A 25,714-nucleotide genomic window follows, 5' to 3' on the forward strand; every position below is an offset into this window, starting at 1 on the left:
ACTTTGAGAGGAGCACCACTCCTTAGGCATCTATTATGTTGCCTCCAACTCCCATCAGCCCCAGCCAGCATGCCCAGTGGTCAGGGATGATGAGAACTGTCCATACATACATAAAACAATGTTATTTTTATGCTGCCTCCAGCAATCACCTGCTATGTGCTTGCCCCTTGCCAGAGGGAGTTTTGCTATAGTAAATTTACCCCTCCAAAGGGAACAGTGGAGCAATACCCTTGCTTTAGGTCATGGGTAGGCAACCTAAGGCCCGGGGGCCGGATGTGGCCCAATCGCCTTCTAAATCCGGCCCGCGGACAGTCCGGGAATCAGCATGTTTTAACATGAGTAGAATGTGTGCTTTTATTTAAAAAGCATCTCTGGGTGATTTGTGGGGCATAGGAATTCGTTCATCCCCCCCCCCCCCAAAAAAATATAGTCCGGTCCACTGTCCCTCAGTCCGGCCCCCCACAAGGTCTGAGGGACAGTGGACCGGCTCCCTGCTGAAAAAGTTTGCTGATCCCTGCTTTAGGTCATGGGTAGGCAACCTAAGGCCCGGGGGCTGAATCCGGCCCAACCACCTTCTAAATCTGGCCCGCAATCCGGGAATCAGTGTGTTTTTACATGAGTAGAATGTGTGCTTTTATTTAAAATGCATCTCTGGGTTATTTGTGGGGCATAGGAATTCGTTCATCCCCCCCCCAAAAAAATATAGTCCGGTCCACTGTCCCTCAGTCCAGCCCCCCACAAGGTCTGAGGGACAGTGGACCAGCCCCCTGCTGAAAAAGTTTGCTGACCCCTGCTTTAGGTGCACCCTTGGAACAATTATTCTAAAGGTGCCATGTTTAATGTTACTAAAGTTAAGTGAGCATCTGGGGGGCGGAATCATGATTTTGGGGAGAAATCACCACTGGAAGGATACTTTCTGGCACCCACTCTAGCAGTTGGTGTTGTGCATTTCCAAGGGGCAGTGCAGTTTTGCCAAGTTGGTTAAGAAACTGCAGTGCCTCTGGGACAAAGGCAACCAGCGAAGGTTTGTATGTGCATGCTTGCTGGGTGCGGATGTTTAAAGTTCACCTCCCAACCTTCTGTTTGTTCTGGCTGCCTACTGTTCCTTCGCCCTCTGCAGCTCATGGAATGAAAATGTTTTTTTTATTATTATTTCTGAGGGTGCTTCCAGGTTGTCACAATATTGTGGGAAGGATTCAAGTTAATACCAGATATTTACGTTTGCACAGTTTAAATGGATTGAAGTGCTCTGTCACCCTAGCACACCAAATCTATTAAAAAAACAACAACATTGACTTTTGTGGTTAGGAAAGGGATGGGATGAACAAATCATTGTTGGGAAGATATGCAAACAGCCTACAAGCAAATCAGGATGAATGCTCATTGTCCTATAATTCCCCTCTAGACAAATAAGAATAAACACTGAGTAAGCTTTGCAAGGGGGATGCGGGTGGCGCTGTGGGTAAAACCTCAGCGCCTAGGACTTGCCGATCGTATGGTCGGCGGTTCAAATCCCCGCGGCGGGGTGAGCTCCCGTCATTCAGTCCCTGCTCCTGCCCACCTAGCAGTTCGAAAGCACCCTTAAGTGCAAGTAGATAAATAGGTACCGCTTTATATCAGGAAGGAAAACGGTGTTCCCGTGTGCTGCGCTGGTGCTGGCTTGCCAGAGCAGCTTCGTCACGCTGGCCATGTGACCCGGAAGTGTCTCCGGACAGCGCTGGCCCCCAGCCTCTTAAGCGAGATGGGCGCGCAACCCCAGAGTCAGACACGACTGGCCCGTACGGGCAGGGGTACCTTTACCTTTACCTTTAAGCTTTGCAAGGTCCGTATAGTTAAAGCCATGGTTTTCCCAGTAGTGATGTATGGAAGTGAGAACTGGACCATAAAGAAGGCTGATCGCTGAAGAATTGATGCTTTTGAATTATGGTGCTGGAGGAGACTCTTGAGAGTCCCATGTACTGCAAGAAGATCAAACCTCTCCATTCTGAAGGAAATCAGCCCTGAGTGCTCACTGGAACGACAGATCGTGAAGCTGAGGCTCCAATACTTTGGCCACCTCATGAGATGAGAAGACTCCCTGGAAAAGACCCTGATGTTGCGAAAGATGGAGGGCCCAAGGAGAAGGGGACGACAGAGGACAAGATGGTTGGACAGTGTTCTTGAAGCTACAAACATGAGTCTGACCAAACTGTGGGAGGCAGTGGAAGACAGGAGTGCCTGGCGTGCTCTGGTCCATGGGGTCACGAAGAGTCGGACACTACTAAACAACAACAACAACAAGCTTTGCAAACCAGGATGAATGAACAGGCTGTGGAGGAGCCCTAAAAATTCAGATGCAAGGCCTGCTATACATCTTTTTGGTGCCCACAGATGTGCTTGAAGCAGCACATCTGTAAGCACTTAAGTTCCAGCCCTGTAATGGTTCCTTGCAGAAAGGAACATGTGTCCATGTACAAGGCATTTGTATTATCACGTTGGCAGATTTTTAACTCCATGGTCTGATCCTCTGTCATAGGCTTTTTGCACCTTAAGCAGATCTGTCTTCTGTGGAAAGTTTTCATCTAAGCCTTTAGGTGAAAATGTTTAATGCCATCTTGCTAAAAGGCACCTGACCATGTGAAGAACCAGATACTTTTTCTGTCAGCCTTGAGATGTCATTCCTGTTTTGTACTGACGTACCAAAGGAGCATGTATCATCTGAGTAATTGTAGAATATAATTTCAGACTCACTTGGGATACAGAGATCCAGGCTAGGTATCTCTAGAGATAAGAATCAAAATTGAAAAGTACAATACCTCAGGGATCATCTAATCCCTGACATAGTGATGCTGATGTCAAGACTTCTACTCTGCATCTAACAAGATGAAAGGAATATTAAATGTTTCTTCTCCCTTCAGCATAAAAACTATCAAATAAAATAAATTTATAAAATAAGATCAGTGTATTCCTAGCCAATACAGTGGTACCTCTGGTTAAGAACTTAGTTCGTTCCGGAGGTCCGTTCTTAACCTGAAACTGTTCTTAACCTGAGGTGCCACTTTAGCTAATGGGGCCTCCCACTGCTGCCATGGTACTGTTTCTGGGTTAGCGGAGTCTGTAACCTGAAGTGTCTGTAACCCAAGGTACCACTGTAATTGTATACCCAGATATATTACTTTTTTTACTATATTCAATCCTGTTTTTTCTTCTAGCTCCTTTTTCTTTAGCTCCCATATTTCTAACCATTACTTTCATTTTTTCTTTGTTTAATGTAAACCCCAAGACTTTGACAAATTCTCCCATTTTTTCTAATACCTTTTGGATGCTTTCTTCTGGGTTTTCTACCATCAATACTAAATCATCTGCAAATGCCCGTAACTTATAAAATTTGTTTCCTAGGGTTATCCCTTTCATCTCCTGGTCTAGTCTTATTTCTTCATTTAATATTTCTAAAACTAGGATGAAGAATAAAGGTGAAAGTGGGCATCCCTGCCTGGTCCCTTTTTCGATTTTAAAGTATTCTGTCATGTCATTATTAATTATCAGGTTTGCATTTTGTCCTTCATATATTGCTTTTAAGCCCCTTGTGAATTGTTTTCCCATATCCATTTGTTCAATTGTTTTCTCAAGGAATTTCCAAGACACATTATCAAATGCTCTCTCCACATCTACGAATATAAAAGCTGCTTATTTGTTTGGGTTCAAATCCAGGTATTCTATTGAATTAATTACTGCCCTTATATTATTACTCATTTTCCTGCCTGGTAGGAAACCAGCCTGATCTTGATTAATATATTTGTTCAATACTTTTAAAAATCTTGTAGCCAAGATATCCGCTTATATTTTATAATCATTATTAAGTAGGTAGATCGGTCTATAGTAGTTTATAAGTTCTTTATTTCTGCCCTGTTTTAATACAATTACTATGTGTGCTCGCTGCCATGTTTTAGATATTTTTCCTTTTTCCAAAATTTTATTTATCAATAATTTCATAGGTAAGACTAGGGAATCCTCTATTTTTTTTGTAATGCATTGTGGTAAGACCGTCTGGTCCTGGGGACTTTCCTGTTTTAGGTTTTACTATCGCTTGATGTACGGTACTTCCATTGTAGATAAAGGGGAGTTTAGGTATTCAGTCTTATCCCTGATTACCGTATCTTCTATGTTTTTCCGTTGCAGGTATTTTGTTATTTCTTCATCTGTTTCACTGCCAGCTTTATAGAGGCTTTTGAAATGTCTAACAAAGCTTTCCTTTATTTCTTCCTGTTTATCTAATACCTCTGGTTACGAACTTACCGTAATTCGTTTTGGAGGTCTGTTCTTAACCTGAAACTGTTCTTAACCTGAGGTACCACTTTAGCTAATGGGGCCTCCCGCTGCCTCGCGATTTCTGTTCTTATCCTGAGGTAAAGTTCTTAATCATAGGTACTATTTCTGGGTTAGCGGAGTCTGTAACCTAAGGTGTTTGTAACCCGAGGTACCACTGTATAGGCAAATAACAGAAAAAGAAAACAAAGTTCCTTTCACTGGCTGAACAAATCTGGTATGCTAAGGTTATGTTAAACAGGTCTGCAATCCTAAACATCTAGCTTAGATTTGATCAGACTTTGTTCTTGCAAAAAAAGACCATTAGGAGCCTTTGTGTCATTTTGGAACAATAGGCTTCCCATGGAAGGCATAGTTTGAAATTGTGCCAGCCATCCCATTTCATGTTTATTTTATGAATATGTGCATCACTGAGGGCTGATGTTCTCTGCTGCATCATGCAACTTTTAGTCGGCAGCAGTGTGTTAATAACGTTTGGGATCACTTCTACTGTGTTTTAAACCTACATATTTCGTTTTTTGCAAACCACTAGCGGCCCTTCCTTCTTTCCTACTACTATTGCATTTGTGCATTTTCTCGAGGAACCGTTTCTCTTTTTTTCCCATTTCCTTTAATAAAAATGCTTCCTCTGTGCGCCCTAATGTGTACCTTGACCCCCCCCCCCGAAAGGCTCGCGTTGTTTGGCTCCACCGGCTGCTGTCTCGCCCTTCTCCGGAGGAGCCTTTGTTCGCGGGCCCGTCTTCCCCAGACAGGAAGCGGGCGGCGGGCGAGAGGGAGCAGGTGCTGCAGGACGGAGCCGGTTCTTCCTCCTCCTCGGAGCGCGCGCGCGCAAGCAGCTGCCGGGGGCGGCGCGGGGGCAGCTCCTGGCGCGCAACCTGCCCGGCCATCCTCGCCAGCTCTTCCCGCCGCTTCCTCGCCGCCTGCTGCACTTCCTGCTCTGCCCGCAGTGCCTCCTTGCAGCAGCAGCAGCAGCGCCAGCTCCTCCGACTCGCCTCTGGGCTTCCCCACCGCCGCCTCCTCCTCTCCCTCAGCCAGACGCTCCGGCCGGCGGCTGCTGCTACTGAAGGAAGGCGGGGAGGTTTGCCAAGGCGCCGGGAAGGAGAACCCTTCCCCGGGCAGCTTCCTCGCCTTCTCCCCGGGGGCAGGGAGCGGCGCTCGCCCTGCTGCTCCTCGGGCAGCCGGCGGGAGGAGCGGGCCTCGCCGGTGAGGACAGGCGGCGCGGAGCGCGGAAGGTGAGCCCCCGAACGCGGCGCTTGCATCCGTGCCGCGCCTCCTCCAGCGGCCCTCTCCGCCTTGCGCGGCGGGCAGCCTCTCCTCAGACCCTGCCTTCTTCTGCGCCGAGGAAGGGGCAGCGCCGAGAAAAAGGCCCTCTTCTTCCCCTGAGGAAGGAAAGCGGGCAGGAGGCGTCTCCGTGCAGGCCGGCGCTTCTGGGCGCATCGCGCACGGCCGGCTCTTTCTCTCTCTCTTGCGCGCGCGGTTCCGCGAGCCAAGGGGCGCGGAGGAGCGCCGCGGGTCTTCCTCGGGGCGCACCGAGGTCCCCGCGCGAGGAGGGCGCGCTTGCTTGCCCTGCCGGCGGGGTCCCCTGGGCGCGCGGCCGCCTCTCCCTGCGCCCCCCCTCGACCTTTCCATTTGGAGCGAGGGGATGTGGGGGCGCTCCGAATTCTCCCCGCGTTCTTCTGGTCTGAAGGGGGCTCTGCCTTTATCAGGGGCTCCGATGGCGCTTTAAAGCGAGGTCAGCCCCCACCCCACCCCGCCTCCCAAATCGAGGCGTCCCCAGCAGACCACCCCCCCTTTCTCCCACCCGACGAGAGAACGGTGGGGATGGGGTGGGCGCAGTAGGAGTGCGCGCCCTTCCTTTCCTCGGGGAGCCTCACCTGCGCTTTGGCAATGTCTCCAAAAGGCTTTCCTGCCCATCTAAAAGAAGCGCAATCCAGCAGGATTATGGCTCCTCACCCCTTAAAAAAGACTTTTGGCTTGAGAAGGTTGCAGTCTGACGTTTCTAGGGAGTGAAGTAGCTCATGGTGGTTGGAAAATTAAACTTGCTCGGTCATGGTTGCTCTTAAGAAGAGACCACTGTTGACGTTGGCACCTCTGAAAGGGGCATGGAAAGAAGGAGGATGTAGGTTGTGGGATCTCATTACTTGCACTGGTTGAAAAAGTCATCCCATAAATGCAGAATAATTCCCAGTTCTGGTTTATGTTTGAGATACTTCAAGTTGCCACGAATCCAGTTACGCTGAAGTCATTAGTTGATTTTTAAGAGGGCCCACGGAATATCTTGAGATTAAGACCCTGTGGTTAAATAATTTACTCTGTGATTCAGATAGTTTATACTGAGTGTTTCAGGTTGTGACATTTATTAATATGTCTTTGTGCTTTTGCAGGGGAGTCGAAAATGTTGTTGAATTGCTGCATGGTATCTTTGAAGTATTTCCTATTTGATGTTCAGATTTTCATATCTACTGTACTATCTAATTTCTGTTAAACCACTGAGCCTCTTGGGCTTGCCGATCAGAAGGTCGGCAGTTCAAATCCCCTGACGGGGTGAGCTCCCGTTGCTCGGTCCCTGCTCCTGCCAACCTAGCAATTCAAAAGCGCGTCTAGTGCAAGTAGATAGATAGGTACCGCTCCGGCGGGAAGGTAAACGGTGTTTCCGTGCGCTGCTCTGGTTCACCAGAAGCGGCTTAGTCATGCTGGCCACATGACCCGGAAGCTGTACGCCGGCTCCCTCGACCAATAAAGCGAGATGAACGCTGCAACCCCAGAGTCGTCCGTGACTGGACCTAACGGTCAGGGGTCCCTTTACCTAATCTTTAACAAAAACACAAACTTCTGATTGCTCAGTTGGGCTATATGTTCAGCAGTAATGCAGATAGAAAAAAAATCTAACTAGTTTACTCAAAATTACCCCCCTTTTTAGCTTCTAAAAGTTTAACATCACTTTGACAATACAGGTAGACTAGTTTTAACTTGATTTGCTGCTAAGTTAGTTATTCTTTTGGGTATAAAATGCTTGTGTTGCAAACAAAGAAAGTGTTGGTGGTTATTTTGTATGCATTGCTTAATCCCTCTCTTTTTTGTCCTGATAATACATAGATTAGTCTCAGTACTTTTAAGGAATTGAAATGCAGTACACTAAAGATGACACTAATGTTAGCTTTAAAATACCACTTGAGAAGACATGCAATTTCTTAAGAATTCAGCATTATTTTGTACATGGAAAAGTTAACAATTCAGAAACAAACATTTCTCATGATGAAGATGAGTTACCCTCATCATGTGGGCTGCAGTCAACCAACTTTATACGGCCCTCTAGGTGTATTCAAAAAACAATGCCGAATAAATACATTCTCTAAGCAAGTATCAGTAGTAAGTGACACCTGAGGGGGAGTTATTTATTGGGGAGTTGCATTATTCTGTAGGTGGATTACACTGCATGTGATTATGATAATGAGTGATGCTTTATTTTATTTCTGCTGTTAGACAGTGTGCAAATTATGACACAACAATCCAAAAATCACGTCACTGTGCATCAGGTTTAAATTATAAGAGTAATTTCACTGCATATTTATGGAGGGAGGGGGAACCTACAAGGCAGGGCAATAACCACTTCTATTGCCCTGCCATTTTGCTGCAGGCAGTATGGGAAGGGTGCGTGAGAAGCTTTTACTTCTTCCCTTTTGTTGATGATGCACGCAAGGGAATAAGATTGCCCAACCAATGTAGCTCTTTCTCTGACAGTGTAAAAGCACTAACGTGGCGCCCTGAAATCACTCAGCCGACTTTATACTGAGCATAGGATTGTCCCCTTAGAATTAAACCTCATGCAGACTGCGACTTCAGTTCTTTACACGCTGACTGTGAAAAAAATAGAACCATTGTAGTGTAATTTATTATGCTTTGATGGGAAAATATAGTTCGTTACAGTGAGCATTTTTTAATCAGTTGGAATACATATGAAGGCTTGGATATTAACTTCTTCTTTGGCGTCACTCGCAGCCGAGTAAGATTGTCTTCCATGAACACTGTTTTAATAGAGCCGTAAGTGACTGTGGAGGCCAGTTCAGGATCCACACGTCCTTCCACAGTGGGAACATAGGTTTCCGGGTGGGAGTTGATCACGGTGATGGTTTGCCAAGCATGCCTTCCTCTTACCACGTTTCTCCTTTTCGTCCTAAGTTCGAGAGTCTTCAAAGCCCACGACACCTTCGGTAAAGGCTGTTCTCCAATTGGAGCACTCGCTAGCCAGTGTTTCCCAGTTGTCGGTGTTTATATTACACTTTTTTAGATGTTAGCATAATGTTGGATATTAACATAATGTTACAGGCCACCCCAATCTCTGCTGAGCAAGAGTTTCCAGGGGTCTTGGCATTTAACTAGGGTTTGTGTTGCTTTGGAAAGTGGTACAGCAGAGACTAGCGTCTTTTTCAGAAATATGGTTTATTTTACACATATTTACATCTAAAGCCTTCTGTGGAGAATGTGCATGCAGAACATTATGGCCTAAGAGTGTCTCTTGTTCCTCCCCTAGTAGCTTCAGCAAGCTTGGATCCAAAGCAGCAGCCATCCAGCCCCCCCCCCGCCCCCCGCCGCTCAGTGCAGCCTCCACCAGTGCCTTCCAGTATCCCCCCTCAGTTTCAAAAGCCTACTGCAAAAAAACCACTTCCCCCCCATGATGACACCACGCCTCCTGTTACCATGGCAACTTCTCCCTGTGTGCTTTCTGCTTATGGGGCACCATGGTGAAATTTACTTGGAGTCGAGAGTGGATTTCATGCTCTTTATTCAGCTCATAGTAGTGAGGAATGGAAGTTCCCCCAAAATGTCAGCTTTATATACATTATTTACACAATGGGTCCCACGTGATTGGCTAATTCTGGTATTCTCCTGTACACCAATCAGGTTGCGGATTCACTTCCACCTGGCGTTGGATTGGGTGGCTCCTGCGGACCAATCAGACTGCTGCATTCTGAATCCTATTCAACTCAGTACATAACACCTGGTTTCTTCAGGGACCCACCATCACCAGGTGGCCTCATGATGAAGTTATTCCCAGCCCTTGAAAAAAAACGTACTTTTTGGAGTTTGCTCAATTTCTGACCCTTCCCTGAATGTAGAGTTTATGGGGCTCTGAAAAGACTTCAGGGGATATTGGTGGCTGCATACTTATCTCTCTCTCTCTCTCTGTTTGTTTTGCATTGTGCATAGATCGGCATTGGATATGTAAAATACGTGCCTCTAAAATGTACTGTACCCCAAGTTATGGAAACAAAGTAGTAAAGGTTTGACTGGGGTCTGTGGGAAAAGGGGGGGAAACATCGGGGGAGAGTTTGTAGAACAGCATGCATGCTCTCTCTCGCAGACACACTCATGCACACACATGCTCAACCATATGCAGAGTTTGGTGAGGGTGTTTAAACTTCTCAACTAATTTTCTAAGTTGTCAAGATTAGACCCTTTATGATGTTTTGCTTATAAAAGTGACAAGCGAACATAATGGAATGTTATTGATAAAGCAACCATCCATTCCAGGCAGGATCTTTGATAATAAGACAAATGCTTTTTTTAAAAAAAAGTTATTTGGTAAAGAATAACCAATTTCAGTATGAATTACCACCAAATTCTTGGTTTGGTCAGAGAACTATGTAATTGCGGTTGTAAAGCAGTACTGTAGTACTATAAGTGTTACTCATTAACATTCCATTTACATTTCAAAAAGGAAGCTTGGCTGTTAAAGCAAATAGTGTGTAAATGCTCCTTTTAGCAACCCTTGGCACACACCTGGTTTAAGGTTTTTGTATCTTTGGATCACAAATAGAAGGCTTTTGGGTTAAACAAGCAAGCAAAAAGCAGCAAAGCTTCAAAGTAGTTACTGAAAATATGAAAGGCACTGTATTTTTCACTCTATAAGACGCACCAGACCACAAGACGCATCTAGTTTTTAGAGGAGGAAAACAAGAAAAGAAAAAATCTGAATCTCAGAAGGCAGAACAGCTGTTCTGGCTTCTGGGATAGCTGCGCAGTCTGCATTCGCACCATAAGACGTACAAACATTTCCCCTTACTTTTTAGGAGGGAAAAAGTGAGTCTTATAGAGCAAAAAATACGGTAATTAAATGGTACAGTGGCCAACACATTTTGGTAAAGACCTTCAGGTTGCACTGAAGAACTGCTATATACCGGTAAATAAACAAACCATAATACAGATTAGATATATACATTATATACATCATTGACTAATTATAATTTAACAATTTATGTTAAAAAGCATACTCCCTTCTTAGGCATCACTTTGTGGAGGCATGTCCCCAGAAGGTTGCTTATAAATACCATGAAGAAATTATTAACTGCTTTTATATTGTTTTGTTAGGTCCTTTTAGTGTTTTAGTTTTTGTAAGCTGCTCTGAGCCAGTCAACACTGAACTACATGGACTTGATATAAGGAGCTTCCCATGTTTCTAATCTTAAAATACCAGTGAGTACACTGTTACTTGTTTTAGTGGCTAAAATTTTAACATATTTGACCTAGACAAATCCTGCCACCTCCTATTTGAATACAGTCAGTACTGCACAGTGTTTTGGATGAGTCCCAAACCAGAAAATATGTGTATTTCCCAGTGCAGCAAGGTTTTTCTTTACTGTTCCTCCAGTTGTCCTCTCCTGTCATTTGAACCCCTTTCCCTGCCTGTTGATTTGAGCAGGACTCAAGGCTAGAAATAGTAGCTTTCAAAATAGTTGGAAGACTATGCAGGAGACAGAAGTGAGCCAGACCAATGTGACCAGGGCAGAAATGGGGAGTAGAAGCCATCATTTTTGCCTCTTGCCTTGAGCAATATACTCCTATTTTCAGGGTTGTGAACTGGCAACAACTTTGCATCCTGTTCCTTACAAACATTTCTTGTTTTGATTTGTTTTGGTTTATATACCTTCCTTCATCATAAGGTCTCAGGGTGGTTCACAGAATTGTTGGACACCATTGTCTGGGTTGTACATTTTTGTAATGCCCTTTCTGTTGTTAAGGAAGTTTCCTCTGTTTTTATTTGCTTTAATTTGTGTATATTTTAGAAATGTTTTGGTGTAAGGCTGTCCAGAGAATATTTATTTATTGATAGGTGGCTGTATACATTCATTCATTCATTCATTCATTCAATAAATAAATAAAACATTAGCCTGCTGTATTTGGGTTAAAACAGAAATCACAGTGATTTCTGCCATGTGTTCCACAGATCCCACAGAGATTTATCCATTCTTGGCTTGAGTCTCTCTGTTTAGTGATTCAGCATGTACTTACCGGTCCTTCCTCTTTTCCTCCCATATGGAAACTGTGCCTCTAGGGAAAGACTTTCTCTTTTCCTGATAACTGAAGCAAGTCATCTGCAAGCAATGTCTACCAGCCGTATGCTGTCAGAATTATACTTTCAGATAATTCATCAGATAAATAGCATTTATTTGTGGCATCACTTCTTTCAAGTGTGATTTGCAGCATGCAGTAGACTAAGATTTGCAGCGTTTTTTATTGTTGTTGGGCTTAACTTCAAGTCAGACATGGTGATGTGGAATATTTGCTTTCTGCCCTACACTGTTGGTTCAGTACAAATCATAAGGGGAGAAAAGGATGTGTTCCTTATTATAAGACACTTTGTTTGGAAGACTTCCAGAACTGGCTTTGATGAAGCTCAGAAGCATTCCTTATCTCTTCATTCTTTTACCTTTTATATTTGACATAGTATTACCAAGATCCTCCTTGAGGATCTTGTTGATCCTAAAGGTAAACGTTAGGTCCAGTCGTGGAAGACTCTGGGGTTGCGCACTCATCTCGCTCTATAGGCTGAGGGAGCCGGTGTTTGTCCGCAGACAGCTTCCGGGTCATGTGGCCAGCATGACTAAGCTGCTTCTGGCGAACCAGAGCAGCTCACAGAAACGCCGTTTACCTTCCCGCCGGAGCGGTACCTATTTATCTACTTGCACTTTGACGTGCTTTCAAACTGCTAGGTTGGCAGGAGCTGGGACCGAGCAATGGAAGCTCACCCCGTCGTGGGGATTCGAACCGCCGACCTTCTGATCGGCAAGCCCTACGCTCTGTGGTTTAGACCACAGCACCACCCGCGTCCCTAGTTGAACATAAAGATTGCCTTGGAACATTGGAGAGGATAGTGATGATTAGCATCCACCCTGGCATGTTGCTCAAGGACCAGCCTATCCTCAGTCACACAATATCATCACCAGGGAAGGGGAGGAACATGTCATTTTGAAATTGTCTCTTCATTGTATTCCATGGCATCCCTTATCTGGCTTTGCAGTGATTGATGTCCCTGCTGAAACGAGCTGTATGAGAAAGCAAAAGCATTCAATCCTAATAGGTCTCTCCTGTATGTCTTAAGTGGCTCTCTCCTGTATTTCTTAAGTGGCACCAGTAATAGGATATGATGCTAAGCAAATAATAACGCTGTGAGCCATCCTGCCATTTCCTCTGGGCAGCTACTTGTTCATTATTGCTAGGTTGCTCTGCTATTCAAGGTATGTAGGGCCTGTGGTGCTGGAGGAGACTCTTGAGGGTCCCATGGACTGCAAGAAGATCAAACCTATCCATTCTTAAGGAAATCAGCCCTGAATGCTCACTGGAAGGACAGATCGTGAAGCTGAGGCTCCAATACTTTGGCCACCTCATGAGAAGAGAAGACTCCCTGGAAAAAAGACCCTGATGTTGGGAAAGATGGAGGGCACAAGGAGAAGGGGACAACAGAGGACGAGATGGTTGGACGGTGTTCTTGAAGCTACCAGCATGAGTTTGACCAAACTGCGGGAGGCAGCGGAAGACAGGAGTGCCTGGCGTGCTCAGGTCCATGGGGTCACGAAGGGTTGGACACGACTAAACGACTAAACAACAGCAACAAGGGCCTTGGGCAGTTTAGGGCTGGCCGACCTGTGGCCCTCCAGATGTTGTGGGACTCCCAACTCCCATCAGCCCCAGTCAGCATGGCCAGCGGTCAGTGATGATGGGAGCCTTCACCTTCAGGGCCACAAATTAGCTGTCCTTGGCTTTAGAGATTACATTTATCGAGACTTCCGGGTTGGCGCCTCTGGCAATGGCGGATTTCCTCCGATTGGGAGGAATCCACTCCGTGGAAAACAGGGTCTGAACCGCCATGGCGAGGCGGAGACCCTTCAAAAACCACAGGCGGGAGAAGCCTGTGGACGTGGGATTCGGCTGGCACCTTTGCGCCCCCCCTACTCGCGGGGAAACCCTGTTGGGGATCCGGAGTGACGTGGGGGTGAGTGGCGCGGTGCTTTGAATCGACTGCTTCTTTCACGGAGTGAAGCCGCATTGCTGTTGCCGGAGAGCGCTGACTTTTTCCTGTGGACAATTGGATTTTAAACAACTGCCCGTGAGTAGAACGGAAAATTGGACTATGAAATTTCTTAGTTAGGCACCGAAAGTGGGAAGGTCTAAACAGAAAGTCCGCCTTCCGCTTTTGTAGATAGATTGAAGCAAAGACACGGCAAGCTAGAGTTTAGAAAGCCGTGTGTAAAGGATTAAATTTTCATCATTTAAAATTACTGAACCCCCCTTGGAAGCAGGAGAAGAGGGGGGAACCTTTTTTAGACCGTTTAAACCTGCAGAAAAGAGAGTAAAGAAAGGCAATTTTCCACCGTCTTGAACCTGGGAGCGGGGTGTCAGGACAGACGTTTTGGGGAAGTTCATTGACTGTGGACAAACGTTTTTGACAGATAGTTAAAAGAAGAGAAACATATTGACTCCATTGTTCCCTTTCGCATTTAAAAGGAACAAAATATCGACAAAATATCCGAGAAAGGAAAACTTTGTTGCTAGATCTGCTTTTAATAATAATAATAAAAAAAGATGGATACAAATAGAAATTGTTTCCCCTAGAGGGAGCTTGTGAAACTGTTATTAAAGTCGAACTGGGGAGCTTTGCAGCTGTTAAGATTAAAGATCGTGGGACCAGACTTTGACCTTGAACAAGAATGTGCTCAGAGGCTCTGGTGCTTGCCTTTTGCAAGACAAGTGCTTTATTGGAACAGTTACATGAGAAGATGGATTTGATGACTGTTGCGATTGGAAATTTTGGACAGGCAGTGGGTACCTATATAGAACCCACTCAGGAATTAATCCAGGAATGTGCTTTGACAGATCAGATGAGGGAGGAGGTTGTTGCTGGACCTCGGGTGGCAGAGATGGAGGGAGCTGTGGCCCAGCAGGAACATGAGTTGGTGGATTTGACGAATGAACCTGGGAAAAGTCAGATTTGGAGAGATGGAGTTCTGTTTGGCTTGGAGATGGGGGGCTGGATGGACCCCCCTATGCAGGGATGTTTTGACCTTTCAAGTCTGGCTTTGGGCCGGGGGAAGTTCGGAGTTGTGGGGGCCCTTAACTTTGGAGGGACCTTGAAACATGCCTTTAAATACCACATGGATTTCAGTGTTGACTATGGAAAAGGGGCTGACTTGTCGAGAAGGGACAAAAATATTGTCAAGCTGGAGTCTCCCTGAGTGAAAGGAGCAGAAGACAAAGTAAAGTACGGGTATAAACATGAAGAAGACCTGCGGAAGGGACATGGAAAAGACTTAAGAGCCTCGGATATAATGTCTCCAGGTTGATGGACTAGATGGATGGGATAGAAAGGACTGACAAAACCCGAGAAGAGACGATGGATGAAGATTGGAAGAAAGTTCTAAAAATTTATTTAGAAAAGTATTGTAAAATTAATGAGTATTAGAAAAATGTTGGAATGAAATTATTTGGCTTTAGCAGAAATGTTAAAAAGAATTATGTAAGAATATGTTATGGTTAAAAGAATTTGGTATAAATAAGATTTAAGTTTTAAGTTTTAGGGTTTTTTATGGTAAGATAAGGTTAAAATAGATTAAGGTAATTTAATGACAGAATATTGTGAAAGATGCAAAGGATTTGCTGAGATAATTAATAACTAGAATACAAAAAAGGGAGGTGTGAGGAGGTCGATGAAATAAGTTAATGAAAATTAAGGATTTGGGAATATTGGATTTGTTTTTAAATTTTTTGTTTATTTTTGGCTTTTTGATTTTGATGCATTGTGCGTTTTGTTTTTTGTTTTTGACTTTGGTTTTTACTGATTTGTAATTGTTACTTTTATCTACTTTTTTCTTTCTTTTTCTCTTTCTCTTGTTTTTTCCTTCTTTTTTCTTTGTAACTTTAAAATTCTCAATAAATATCATTAAAATAAAAAAAGAGATTACATTTATCATCCTGGGTCTGTGCTTGGAAGGCTGACTTTGGAACCCGGGTGTAATTTGCATTCCCTAATCTTCCTGCCTTCCAGAAACTGATCAGCTGCATTCTGTACCACTGAACAGTTTTCAAGAGCAGCCTTAATAATTGCTGATGCAAGATGTAGTCTGATTTAAAAACCAAGAGATATGTGATCTGAACCAGGGGGGAAATCTTTGCCACAGCAGTGATAGAAGAGGGACTTTGCTCTTGCCTCAAAGGCACTTCTCTGTGAAGACCCACCCAATGTGGAATGGATAAAAATGGGTCTGGCTGACTGGTAAAGACAGCATATTGAATATTAATACTGCTTATTTAGTTCAAGCTTCGTTAATTTCATTGAGGCTTGTACTAATCAGCTCTATATATTTGCTAACTCCCATTATACATCATGTTTTAATGGTGTGTTTAACACAAAGCAATCAACTGAACACATTATTAAATTGTTATTCTTTAGTATAATCTATTGGTTGCATTGTGCTTTAGGATATCTTATTTTAGAGAGAAGCCAGGCAAAAAATGAACACAATTGTTCCTACGTTTTCTATAATGTTTGTGCTGAGGATTATAGTAATGGGTGACAGTAAGAACTTTTGTTAAACCTAAACTTTCATTCGCCACCGCTTCTTCGAGGGCATTGCAGGTTTTGTTGAAATGGAGGTTTGCTCATGTTGCCAGACGGTTGTTGAGAATGAGGCCTAATTGGCAAGGAAATATTTCTCTAAAATAGATGCAAACGCAAGCATAACACAGGCAGAAAGAGACAATTGCTTTTTTAATCAATTTTAATCAATGTTGTAACAATGTGTTGTGTGAATGAAGGAGCAGAATAGTTAGTTTCCCCTTTCCTCGCCTCCAGATAATAAGTGTACAGTCAAACTTCGGTTTTTGAACATCTCGGCTGACAAACGTTTTGGAAGCTGAACGCTGAAAACCCGGAATTGAATGCTTCCATTTTCGAACGCGCCTCGGAAGTCAAACGGCTTCCAAGGCACATTTCTCTTTTTTTAAAAAAAATAATTTTTATTAAACTTTCCATTTTAACAATCCAATCAAATCACATTAAATGTTCCAAATTATACAAATACATATCATATAGTCCAAATATTCTGCCAAATTATAAATTTTTATTGGGACTTCCCATGCTTCAAGTTCGGGGTAGGTCTGATCATCTTATATCTCTACTGCCTTGAGTTTCCAATAGTTCCTTTAAATCTTCCTGTTGTTAACCTTCCTTCTTTCATGGCCTCTGAGTTGTTTCCACAGGCGAGTTGAAGTAAGCAATGATGTGTTTCTATGTGAATTTTGTGTGCTTGACTCTCCTATTGTTGCAGTATCTCCTCACACGCTGGTGTTTATGCCGAATCAATCCAAAAGTCATTTCGCTGCTGGCAGATGCCATCTTCTCTCAGTTCCGATGAAATCAAATCTAGGCATTTGCTCATTAATTTTCCCACACCCGTTGCATCAGACATTAGCCTTTCCAGGGGAGATATGCCAAATCGGACTTAAAGTGCAGATATAATAACAAATTAAGAGCTCACCTTCCAAGGCACATTTCTCAATTTCCCCATTGAACTTGCTGACAGCCCTTTGATCCTCGGTTTTCGAATGTTTCGGAAGTCGAAAGGACTTCTGTAACGGATTACAGTGGAACCTCAGGTTGCAAACGTTTGTGACCCGCAGCATTTGCAACCCACAGCACTGCGTCTGCGCACACGCGTGACACGATTCGGCGCTTCTGTGCATGCGCAAAGCGTGATTTAGCGCTTCTGCGCATGCGCGATTGCCAAAACCCGGAAGTAAGCTGTTCCGGTACTTTCAGGTTTGGCGCGTCTGTAACCCGAAAACGCACAACCCGCAGCGATTGCAAGCCGAGGTATGACTGTACGTTCAAAAACTGAAGTTCCACTGTATAAGTTAGATAATTCTTGCGTAAAATTCAGAACTGATATGACATGATCTACCCAACTTTGCTCTCTGAGTGTTCCAGCTGAGGCAGCTCTCCCCTTCCCTAGCAGCTGCCATAGGGCTACTCAAGGAGATACAACTGAAGATGATCAAATATAAGTATATTAGTTTCAGTAACTAAGACCTTTTCTGCCTCATTCATTCATTCATTCTACCACCTTTATTTTAAAATGATCTCAAGATTTCATGTACTGTTAAAAAAATAATTATTGACTGATGTTAATAGGAGATACTATATAAAACAAATGGTAGAAACTTTTTAAAGACTATTTCGTTTGTTTACAGATTGTATTTGTGCTTTGTTCATCCATCTTTGTAGAACAAGAGAACTGGAATTTATAAGATTTAAGTGTTGAAATCAACAGGATTTACTTCTGAGCTTGTAACTGGGCTTTTTAGTGTCTCTGGTGTGATGTGGATGCAATTGCAAGTTCAGCGAAGGGAAATGTAAATATGCCTTTTCCCCCTTTCAATCAACAGGTATTAGTATCTTCACTTTGAGATGGTGGGACTAGGAAATAGCCGTCGCGGGATGAAGTCTCCACCCCTCCTAGTGGCGGCACTTGTGGCTTGTATAATAGTTCTGGGATTCAATTACTGGATTGCAAGTTCCCGCAGTATTGATTTGCAGGTATTAGTCTTCTATTGGTTTTCCACATTGATGGAATCAGCAAAGATGTTTTCCTTTGTTCAGAATTGCAGTGAATTATTGAAGTTTAAAAAGCACTTCAGGGTTTCCAAATCATCATACCTGACAGGAATTTGGATGCTGGCCAGGAGAGCAAATAGTGAGAGAAAAGAGAAGTGCCTGGGAAAAGGTTGTGACGATAGTAGTTAAATACTGAATCCTGCTCAACCAGGAAATTGTGGAGCTTTATGCTATCCTTAGGGATGTGGGTGGTGCTGTGGGTTAAACCACAGAGCCTAGGACTTGCCGATCAGAAGGTCGGCGGTTTGAATCCCCGCGACGGGGTGAGCTCCCGTTGCTCGGTCCCTGCTCCTGCCAACCTAGCAGTTCGAAAGCACATCAAAAGTGCAAGTAGATAAATAGGTACCACTCCGGTGGGAAGGTAAACGGCGTTTCCGTGCGCTGCTCTGGTTCGCCAGAAGCGGCTTAGTCATGCTGGCCACATGACCTGGAAGCTGTACGCTGGCTCCTTCGGCCAATAAAGCGAGATGAGCGCCGCAACCCCAGAGTCGGTCACGACTGGACCTAATGGTCAGGGGTCCCTTTACCTTTACCTTATGCTACCCTTGCTGTCTGCTATATCAATGTAAAAAACTCTTTCTGTTTCTCTCATGCCTATGGATACACATGTATGAACACAGACCCAGAGACAAAGTTGGGACTGGCTGTTTTGAATTAGTGTGGGGAACAATCATCCATCTCCCCAACACCTCTGCCCCTTGGTCCATTTTCTGCCTTACTTCCTACTTAAGAGAAAATAGTTCCTTCTGTGTCCCTTCTCTCTCTACTCGAACAGTGTTTTTGCCTCACTTCTTGTTAACTACACACAATCCTGTCTGTCCCCAACCCAAGGAACAAGAATCTTTCCTCACATCAGCACTGATTATCAATATTCCTAGTGATTTTTTCCCTTACCATCCATCCTATCCCATGTTCTAGAAGCATTTAGCATGGGCTCACAGGGGGGGCTCACAGGTGACTGGTAATTGTGCAGTGGCCAATTTTGTTTTCTGCAAGCATAGAATGGGAAGTTAAAATTTTGATTACACGCATTTACAGCAAAGATTGCCAACATTCTCTTCTGAATTTTTGTATCTGCTGCCTCTTAGAACCGCATAATGGAGCTAGAAGGAAGAGTCCGCCGGGTGGCTGTAGAACGAGGTGCTGTAGAAATTAAAAAAAATGAATTCCAAGGAGAGCTGCAGAAACAGAGGGAACAGATTGACAGAATTCAGAGCCTGCATAACTTCCAGATGGAAAACACTAACAAAATACACATGGATGAGAAGGTAAGAGCTATTTATTTATCCTTGTCGCTCTGCTCTGGGCCTCTCTATGCAGCTCCTCCTTTGTCCTACTGCTGCAAAAGAAACAGTGGATTTATCCAATATTATTTTAGGGTCAAAAAAATCCCAGTACTGCCTCTTTTCTACCATAATAGACAGGGCCTCGCCATTGTTGCTGTCTGTGAAAGCGAAGGTGCCTTAAAACTGTAGAAATACTATTTAATATAAAATTATTATTTATTGAATAAAGAATACTCTTCCAAATGAGCCCAGGGTGGCAAATGCTACATTCAAAACAATGAGGTTAAAAATAAAAAGGCATTTTAAACATTTTAAAGAGAGTTTATTATTACTTACACACCTTGTGCTGGAAGCAGCTTCTTGAGGAAAAAAAACGCAAGAGGAAAACTGAAGTGGGGTGTTGTGAAGATGGTATGACAACCTGTGAGACTAACAAACAGCTCCTTCCACATTGCGAGGGATGTGAAATGTCATGCTTGGTGGGATCATTTCCATCTACTGGCAGACTGGATTAACAGTCTGAACGTTGATTACTAGCCGTTTCTCCACAGTGGAAGAATTGTAGCACACTGTCCTTTGGGTGGTTGAGTCATAGCTGTGACTTCATCCTAGAAAAACCTCAGCATCTAGAAAGATCCTAAAAAGGTACTTGCAAATGTACATATTTCAGCAGAGAGTCTGCTGTGGAAGTGCCCTTGTGAGGTTTTTGGTAGGTTTTTTGGGCTGCATACAAATGTACCTGCAAACGCAACCTGGTGTGCTTTTTCTCCACTGCAGAGGGAAGGGGGATTTGCCCAAAATTGGATGGAAGGATTGGCCAATTCCTTTGTACTGCAACTGCGTACACTCAGGAGGTCCCCCAACACTCTAGAGCAGTGGCTACCAATTAGCTAAGTACTGAAGGCCTCCCCTTTTCCAAAAGCCACGCTTTTGTTGTGTGAAAGGTGCCACTGTGCCACGGATCCCCTGGGTGGGTTACATGGGAGCCCTGGGGTCCACAGACCACCAATTGGGAACCACTGCTCCAGAGAGGGTCCTTGGTGTCTACATTGGGGAGAAGAGGAAGGGAAAGATTGGACTACAAGCTGCCTTCTGCCCATGCAACTGTCAGGGAACTGACATCAGAGCGGGAGGCGAAGGGGAGGCTCCTGGATGATGCTGGAGAAGGACCCAGCAGCAGGGGGAGAGGCGACTCAGTGGAGGGGGAAGCATTTAAGCGCAACACCAGGAACAAAAGTGAGCAGACGGGAAAATCGGAGAGAGGGCTCACGGACTCTTCACTGGAACTCAGTGAGGAGGGGACAGGTCCCCCACTACCCACGCCCACCCTGCGCAGAAGGCTCCCGCGCAGTGAGAGGTGGAGGAGATTGGGTGTCAAACAACTCTTATGTTGGAAGAGATTCAAGAAACGCCCACTGACGGATTCTGCTAGTGACTGAGACAGTCATGATGAGAAAGGGCTGTGCAGTCAGAAAGGTTTAACAAGGCAAATTAGCCTAGAGAGGCACCAGTTTACGCACGAGTAACTCATACTCATCACAGCAACCAATGGATACAACTCCATGGCCTTGATTCACAGGCAGCACTAAGCCAAACCATGTCAGAGTGTATAGCCACAGGCGCTCATAGAGAAAACTGCAGCCATTTTGTTCCTTGCTTGGTCATCCTGCTACTGCTGCACTGCCTGGAGCTAAGCCAGTCTGTATAGCTGCAGGCAAAACATGAGCTGTAGGCCAAAGTTTGTACTGCTTGTAGTTTGGGGGCGTCTAAACATGAGCCAGGGTTGGGCAAACCATGGCTTATCCATCTGATACCTATAATTCTATATTTGCACAGTAGTCCAGCACAGACTTGATCATAATAAACTGACACATGTATCCTACAGATATACAATGAAGTAGTTTGTATGCTCTGAATTGATTATTTTTATGTAGCTGTTCTTTCTCCAGGAAATTACTACCAGCAGTATTTTACCATCTGCCTTCCAGCTGGAGCAAGACATTTTTGCAAAACTAGCTACAGTTCAACTTTGTGATCAGATATCTAAGCTCTAGCTGTAATAAATGAATCGGCTCTCTTTTTTACACAAACAAGGGCTTGCTGTATTATTTTAAGAACGAGATTTAAAGGAGAGCTAATACAAAAGGCCTTCTGTATTTGCTGATCTCTCCCTCTCCTGTTGCCTGCATTAACTTCGTGCAGAGTTAGCTACAAGGCGTTTGCCAGATCTTATGCCCACATAATTAAGCGGAGTTTCCTAGCTAGTTTGAATTTGAGCTCCATACGGCTTCACAGGATTTTGTAAAACCAGCAGCAAATGGTACCAGCCACCTCAGTGGTCTCTCTCTTTGTGAGGAAAGTTTACACACACAGTTTTAACTTGTAGGCTAAATTGAGGTAGCTTGATAAGGAAAGAGCTTCATGCTTGGGGATGAATTAAAAGTGCAGTATACCGATTTGCGTATTGTTGCTGGATGCTTTGATGATCCTGAGAATCACAGCTGAAACAGTTATAATTATTTATGTATATCATGGGTAGGCAAACTAAGGACCCCGGGCCGGATCAAGTCCAATTGGCTTCTGGATCTGGCCCGTGGACGGTCCGGGAATCGCTGTGTGGGTCGCCAGCACACACGTACTTTCGCTCTCCCTCCCTCCCTCTCCCTCACACAGCAGCGGCACCTCCTCCCTCCCTCCTCCTGGCTTCTCCCTGCCCTGCCTAGAGGAGGAAGGGGGCTGGGCTTTGTTGGTGCCAGCAGCAGCAGCAGCAGCAGTGCTCGAGCGGCCGCCATTTTAAGCAGCCCCTCTCTGGAGCCCTTTTGTGCGCCGCTCATCGTCCCTCTGCCACCGCCAGCCCCTGCGGCTCGCACAGGTAAGCAGCCACTGGGGCTCATGGTGCTCTTGCATCATTTCCCCCCCAAAAATATAGTCCAGCCCCCCACAAGGTCTGAGGGACTGTGGATCGGCCCCCTGCTGAAAACGTTTGCTGACCCCTGATGTATATTCTACCTATCCTTGTGTTAATAATCCCCGAAAAAGATGATTCTTTATGCCACTTGGGGATATTTTTTTTGTTTTCTTAAAAGTATACCCAGCATTTAGGTAGCATTCCAGTGGAGTCTTCTTGCTTGCCCCATGGCCAATCTGCGATCTTTGCTCTTTTGATTCTTCTGCCTGCTGAACATAGGCAACGAATATATAGGGCTGGGGTAATGTAGAAATGGAAGCCATTGTTTTTCAAGCACTCAAACAATTCCCTTGTTTCTTTCTTTCATCCATTCAGGCAATGCTGATGAATAACATTACAACAAATGAAAGACTGATCCAGAATTTGAAAGGTAAATTTCAGCAAAGCACCTTCTGCACAGCAATTAAGTTTGCTTATTTTTATACCTTTGCCCATTGTATGTCTACTGATACATTTTCCCCAAAGTTGGAATAGTAGGAAAGTATGGGGGCAGCTGTAGCTGTTTCAGAATGTAACCCCCCCCCCTTTAAACAGAGACAGAATAAAACTGTGGGACCTAGAAATTTACTACAGTGGTGCCTCGCAAGACGAAATTAATTGGTTCCACGAGTCTCTTCGTCTTGCGGTTTTTTCGTCTTGCGAAGCACGGCTATTAGCGGCTTAGCGGCTATTAGCGGCTTAGTGGCTATTAACGGCTTAGCGGCTATTAGCGGCTTAGAGGCTTTAAGAAAAAGGAAACAAACTCGCAAGAACTTGCAAGACGTTTCGTCTTGCGAAGCAAGCCCATAGGGAAATTCGTCTTGCGGAACGACTCAAAAAACGGAAAACTCTTTCGTCTAGCGAGTTTTTCGTCTTGCGAGGCGTTCGTCTTGCGGGGCACCACTGTACTTGAAGACAGAGCCTTGCGTCAACCTAGGAAATCCTTTTTTTTATTTTCTTAAAAGCAGCCAGAAAGGGACTCTTTTATTAGATCAAGATTGTCATTCTGGGGGAGGGTTTTGGTTTTTAAAACCTTTCTCAATGCTGTTTTTCTTATTAATATTGCCATGGTGCCCCTGCCAGCTTCTGTTTGCTCAATTGGGGATAGTTTTGGGAAAAGGGAATAATCATCAATTAACTGGCTGACTGACCGAACCCAAAGGGTGCTCATCAATGGTTCCTCTTCATCCTGGAGAAGAGTGACTAGTGGGGTGCCACAGGGTTCTGTCTTATTCAACATCTTTATCAACGACTTGGATGATGGACTCAAGGGCATCCTGATCAAATTTGCAGATGACACCAAACTGGGAGGGGTGGCTAACACCCCAGAGGACAGGATCACACTTCAAAACGACCTTGACAGATTAGAGAACTGGGCCAAAACAAACAAGATGAATTTTAACAGGGAGAAATGTAAAGTATTGCACTTGGGCAAAAAAAAGGAGAGGCACAAATACAAGATGGGTGACACCTGGCTTGAGAGCAGTACATGTGAAAAGGATCTAGGAGTCTTGGTTGACCACAAACTTGACATGAGCCAACAGTGTGACGCGGCAGCTAAAAAAGCCAATGCAATTCTGGGCTGCATCAATAGGAGTATAGCATCTAGATCAAGGGAAGTAATAGTGCCACTGTATTCTGCTCTGGTCAGACCTCACCTGGAGTACTGTGTCCAGTTCTGGGCACCACAGTTCAAGAAGGACACTGACAAACTGGAACGTGTCCAAAGGAGGGCAACCAAAATGGTCAAAGGCCTGGAAACGATGCCTTATGAGGAACGGCTAAGGGAGCTGGGCATGTTTAGCCTGGAGAAGAGGAGGTTAAGGGGTGATATGATAGCCATGTTCAAATATATAAAAGGATGTCACATAGAGGAGGGAGAAAGGTTGTTTTCTGCTGCTCCAGAGAAGCGGACACGGAGCAATGGATCCAAACTACAAGAAAGAAGATTCCACCTAAACATTAGGAAGAACTTCCTGACAGTAAGAGCTGTTCAACAGTGGAATTTCCTGCCAAGGAGTGTGGTGGAGTCTCCTTCTTTGGAGGTCTTTAAGCAGAGGCTTGACAACCATATGTCAGGAGTGCTCTGATGGTGTTTCCTGCTTGGCAGGGGGTTGGACTCGATGGCCCTTGTGGTCTCTTCCAACTCTATGATTCTATGATTCTATGAAATGCCATGGTAGAAATGTTAACTCCCTCTCTCCTCCCCCTGTCCCCAGTGCAATAGCCTCATTTCAAATTTGGCTACTTATGGCTGTGTTTTCAAAAATTTAAAGAGAGCTAGACATGGCTTCTCCAACATCTCATCTAATTATGCACTTAATGTAGTTCTAATGTAGTAGTTAATGATATGAACTGTGATGAGAGAGCTAAATAAATAAATCTTATTTAACCAGACATCAAGGGATAAATAACTGTATCCAGGGAGGAGAACTTTCATCTTAAAAAAAACACGGATTTGTGAGGGACTTAAAGGTTGTTGCAGGAGGTAAGGTCCACAAATCTCAAGGGAAAAGAACCAGGTGGAATAGGAATGGAAGTCGTAGGCTACTGGATTTCAGGCTCGAATCATGCAAGACTATAAAGATTAACTCAAAAAGTTATATGGAGGAAAATACAGTTAATACTCTTCTTTTAAAAATGTGCATTTTCAATATTCTCCCAGTATTTTTTGGTGCAAAAGCAAACAAAATAACCCAAAGTGCTATTTCTTTTTTTGGGAGGGAGGGGGAGCTTTGAAAAAGTATGGGAGGGAAAAGTGGATCTGGACTCAGGTGAACAGAAAATTCTTCTTGCAGATGGAAGTTGGGATGATAGCTTCATGGTCCCTTGCAATAATGCTTCTAAGGCTGCAATCCTTATCGATTCATGTATAGGGTGATATTCAGTTGTGCCTGTTCACCAGCAGAATAGGCTTCTGCTTGCACACCAGAACTTATGTTACCCCCCCTGCTACTGCCCCCAAATCTGCTTCAGATTTTGGGGGGCAGAAAGGAAGGAGAAGTTGTCGGGAGCAAATGGAAGTCTGCTTGTGCAGTATGGATTTCACAGACACTAGGCAGTAAACTCCGTTGAATGTAGTGGAATTTACTAAACATGCATATGTTTGAGCTACACAGGTCACATAAACCGAAAAGACTGAAGCAGTGTTTTAATCTAACTACTATGAATAATTGGTGAAATAAATAAGAATATTCTTTCCTACTCATCATTCATTATTTTCTCCTT

At 44.4% G+C, this 25,714-nt stretch overlaps 1 protein-coding gene and 1 long non-coding RNA gene across 2 annotated transcripts in view; one reads left to right on the plus strand and one right to left on the minus strand.

The window, feature by feature from the left end:
- Positions 1–5,154: 5,154 nt before the first annotated feature.
- The window catches only part of GOLM1 (golgi membrane protein 1), a 29,996-nt gene continuing 9,436 nt past the window's right edge, over positions 5,155–25,714 (plus strand). The window contains exons 1-4 of the mRNA XM_080972946.1: positions 5,155–5,537; positions 18,025–18,175; positions 19,342–19,521; positions 22,823–22,877. Coding sequence (XP_080829072.1) covers positions 18,047–18,175; positions 19,342–19,521; positions 22,823–22,877 — 364 coding nt within the window. The 5' untranslated portion in view covers positions 5,155–5,537; positions 18,025–18,046. The remainder of the gene's footprint in view (positions 5,538–18,024; positions 18,176–19,341; positions 19,522–22,822; positions 22,878–25,714) is intronic.
- On the minus strand, positions 19,594–22,814 carry LOC308458543. Its single transcript, XR_013977540.1, has 2 exons — positions 21,073–22,814; positions 19,594–20,631 (listed from the first exon to the last, which is right to left on the minus strand). It is a non-coding gene; the product is annotated as an uncharacterized lncRNA (long non-coding RNA).

Source organism: Podarcis pityusensis (assembly GCF_964106645.2).
Source record: "Podarcis pityusensis genome assembly, chromosome: 11".
Lineage (NCBI taxonomy): Eukaryota > Metazoa > Chordata > Lepidosauria > Squamata > Lacertidae > Podarcis > Podarcis pityusensis.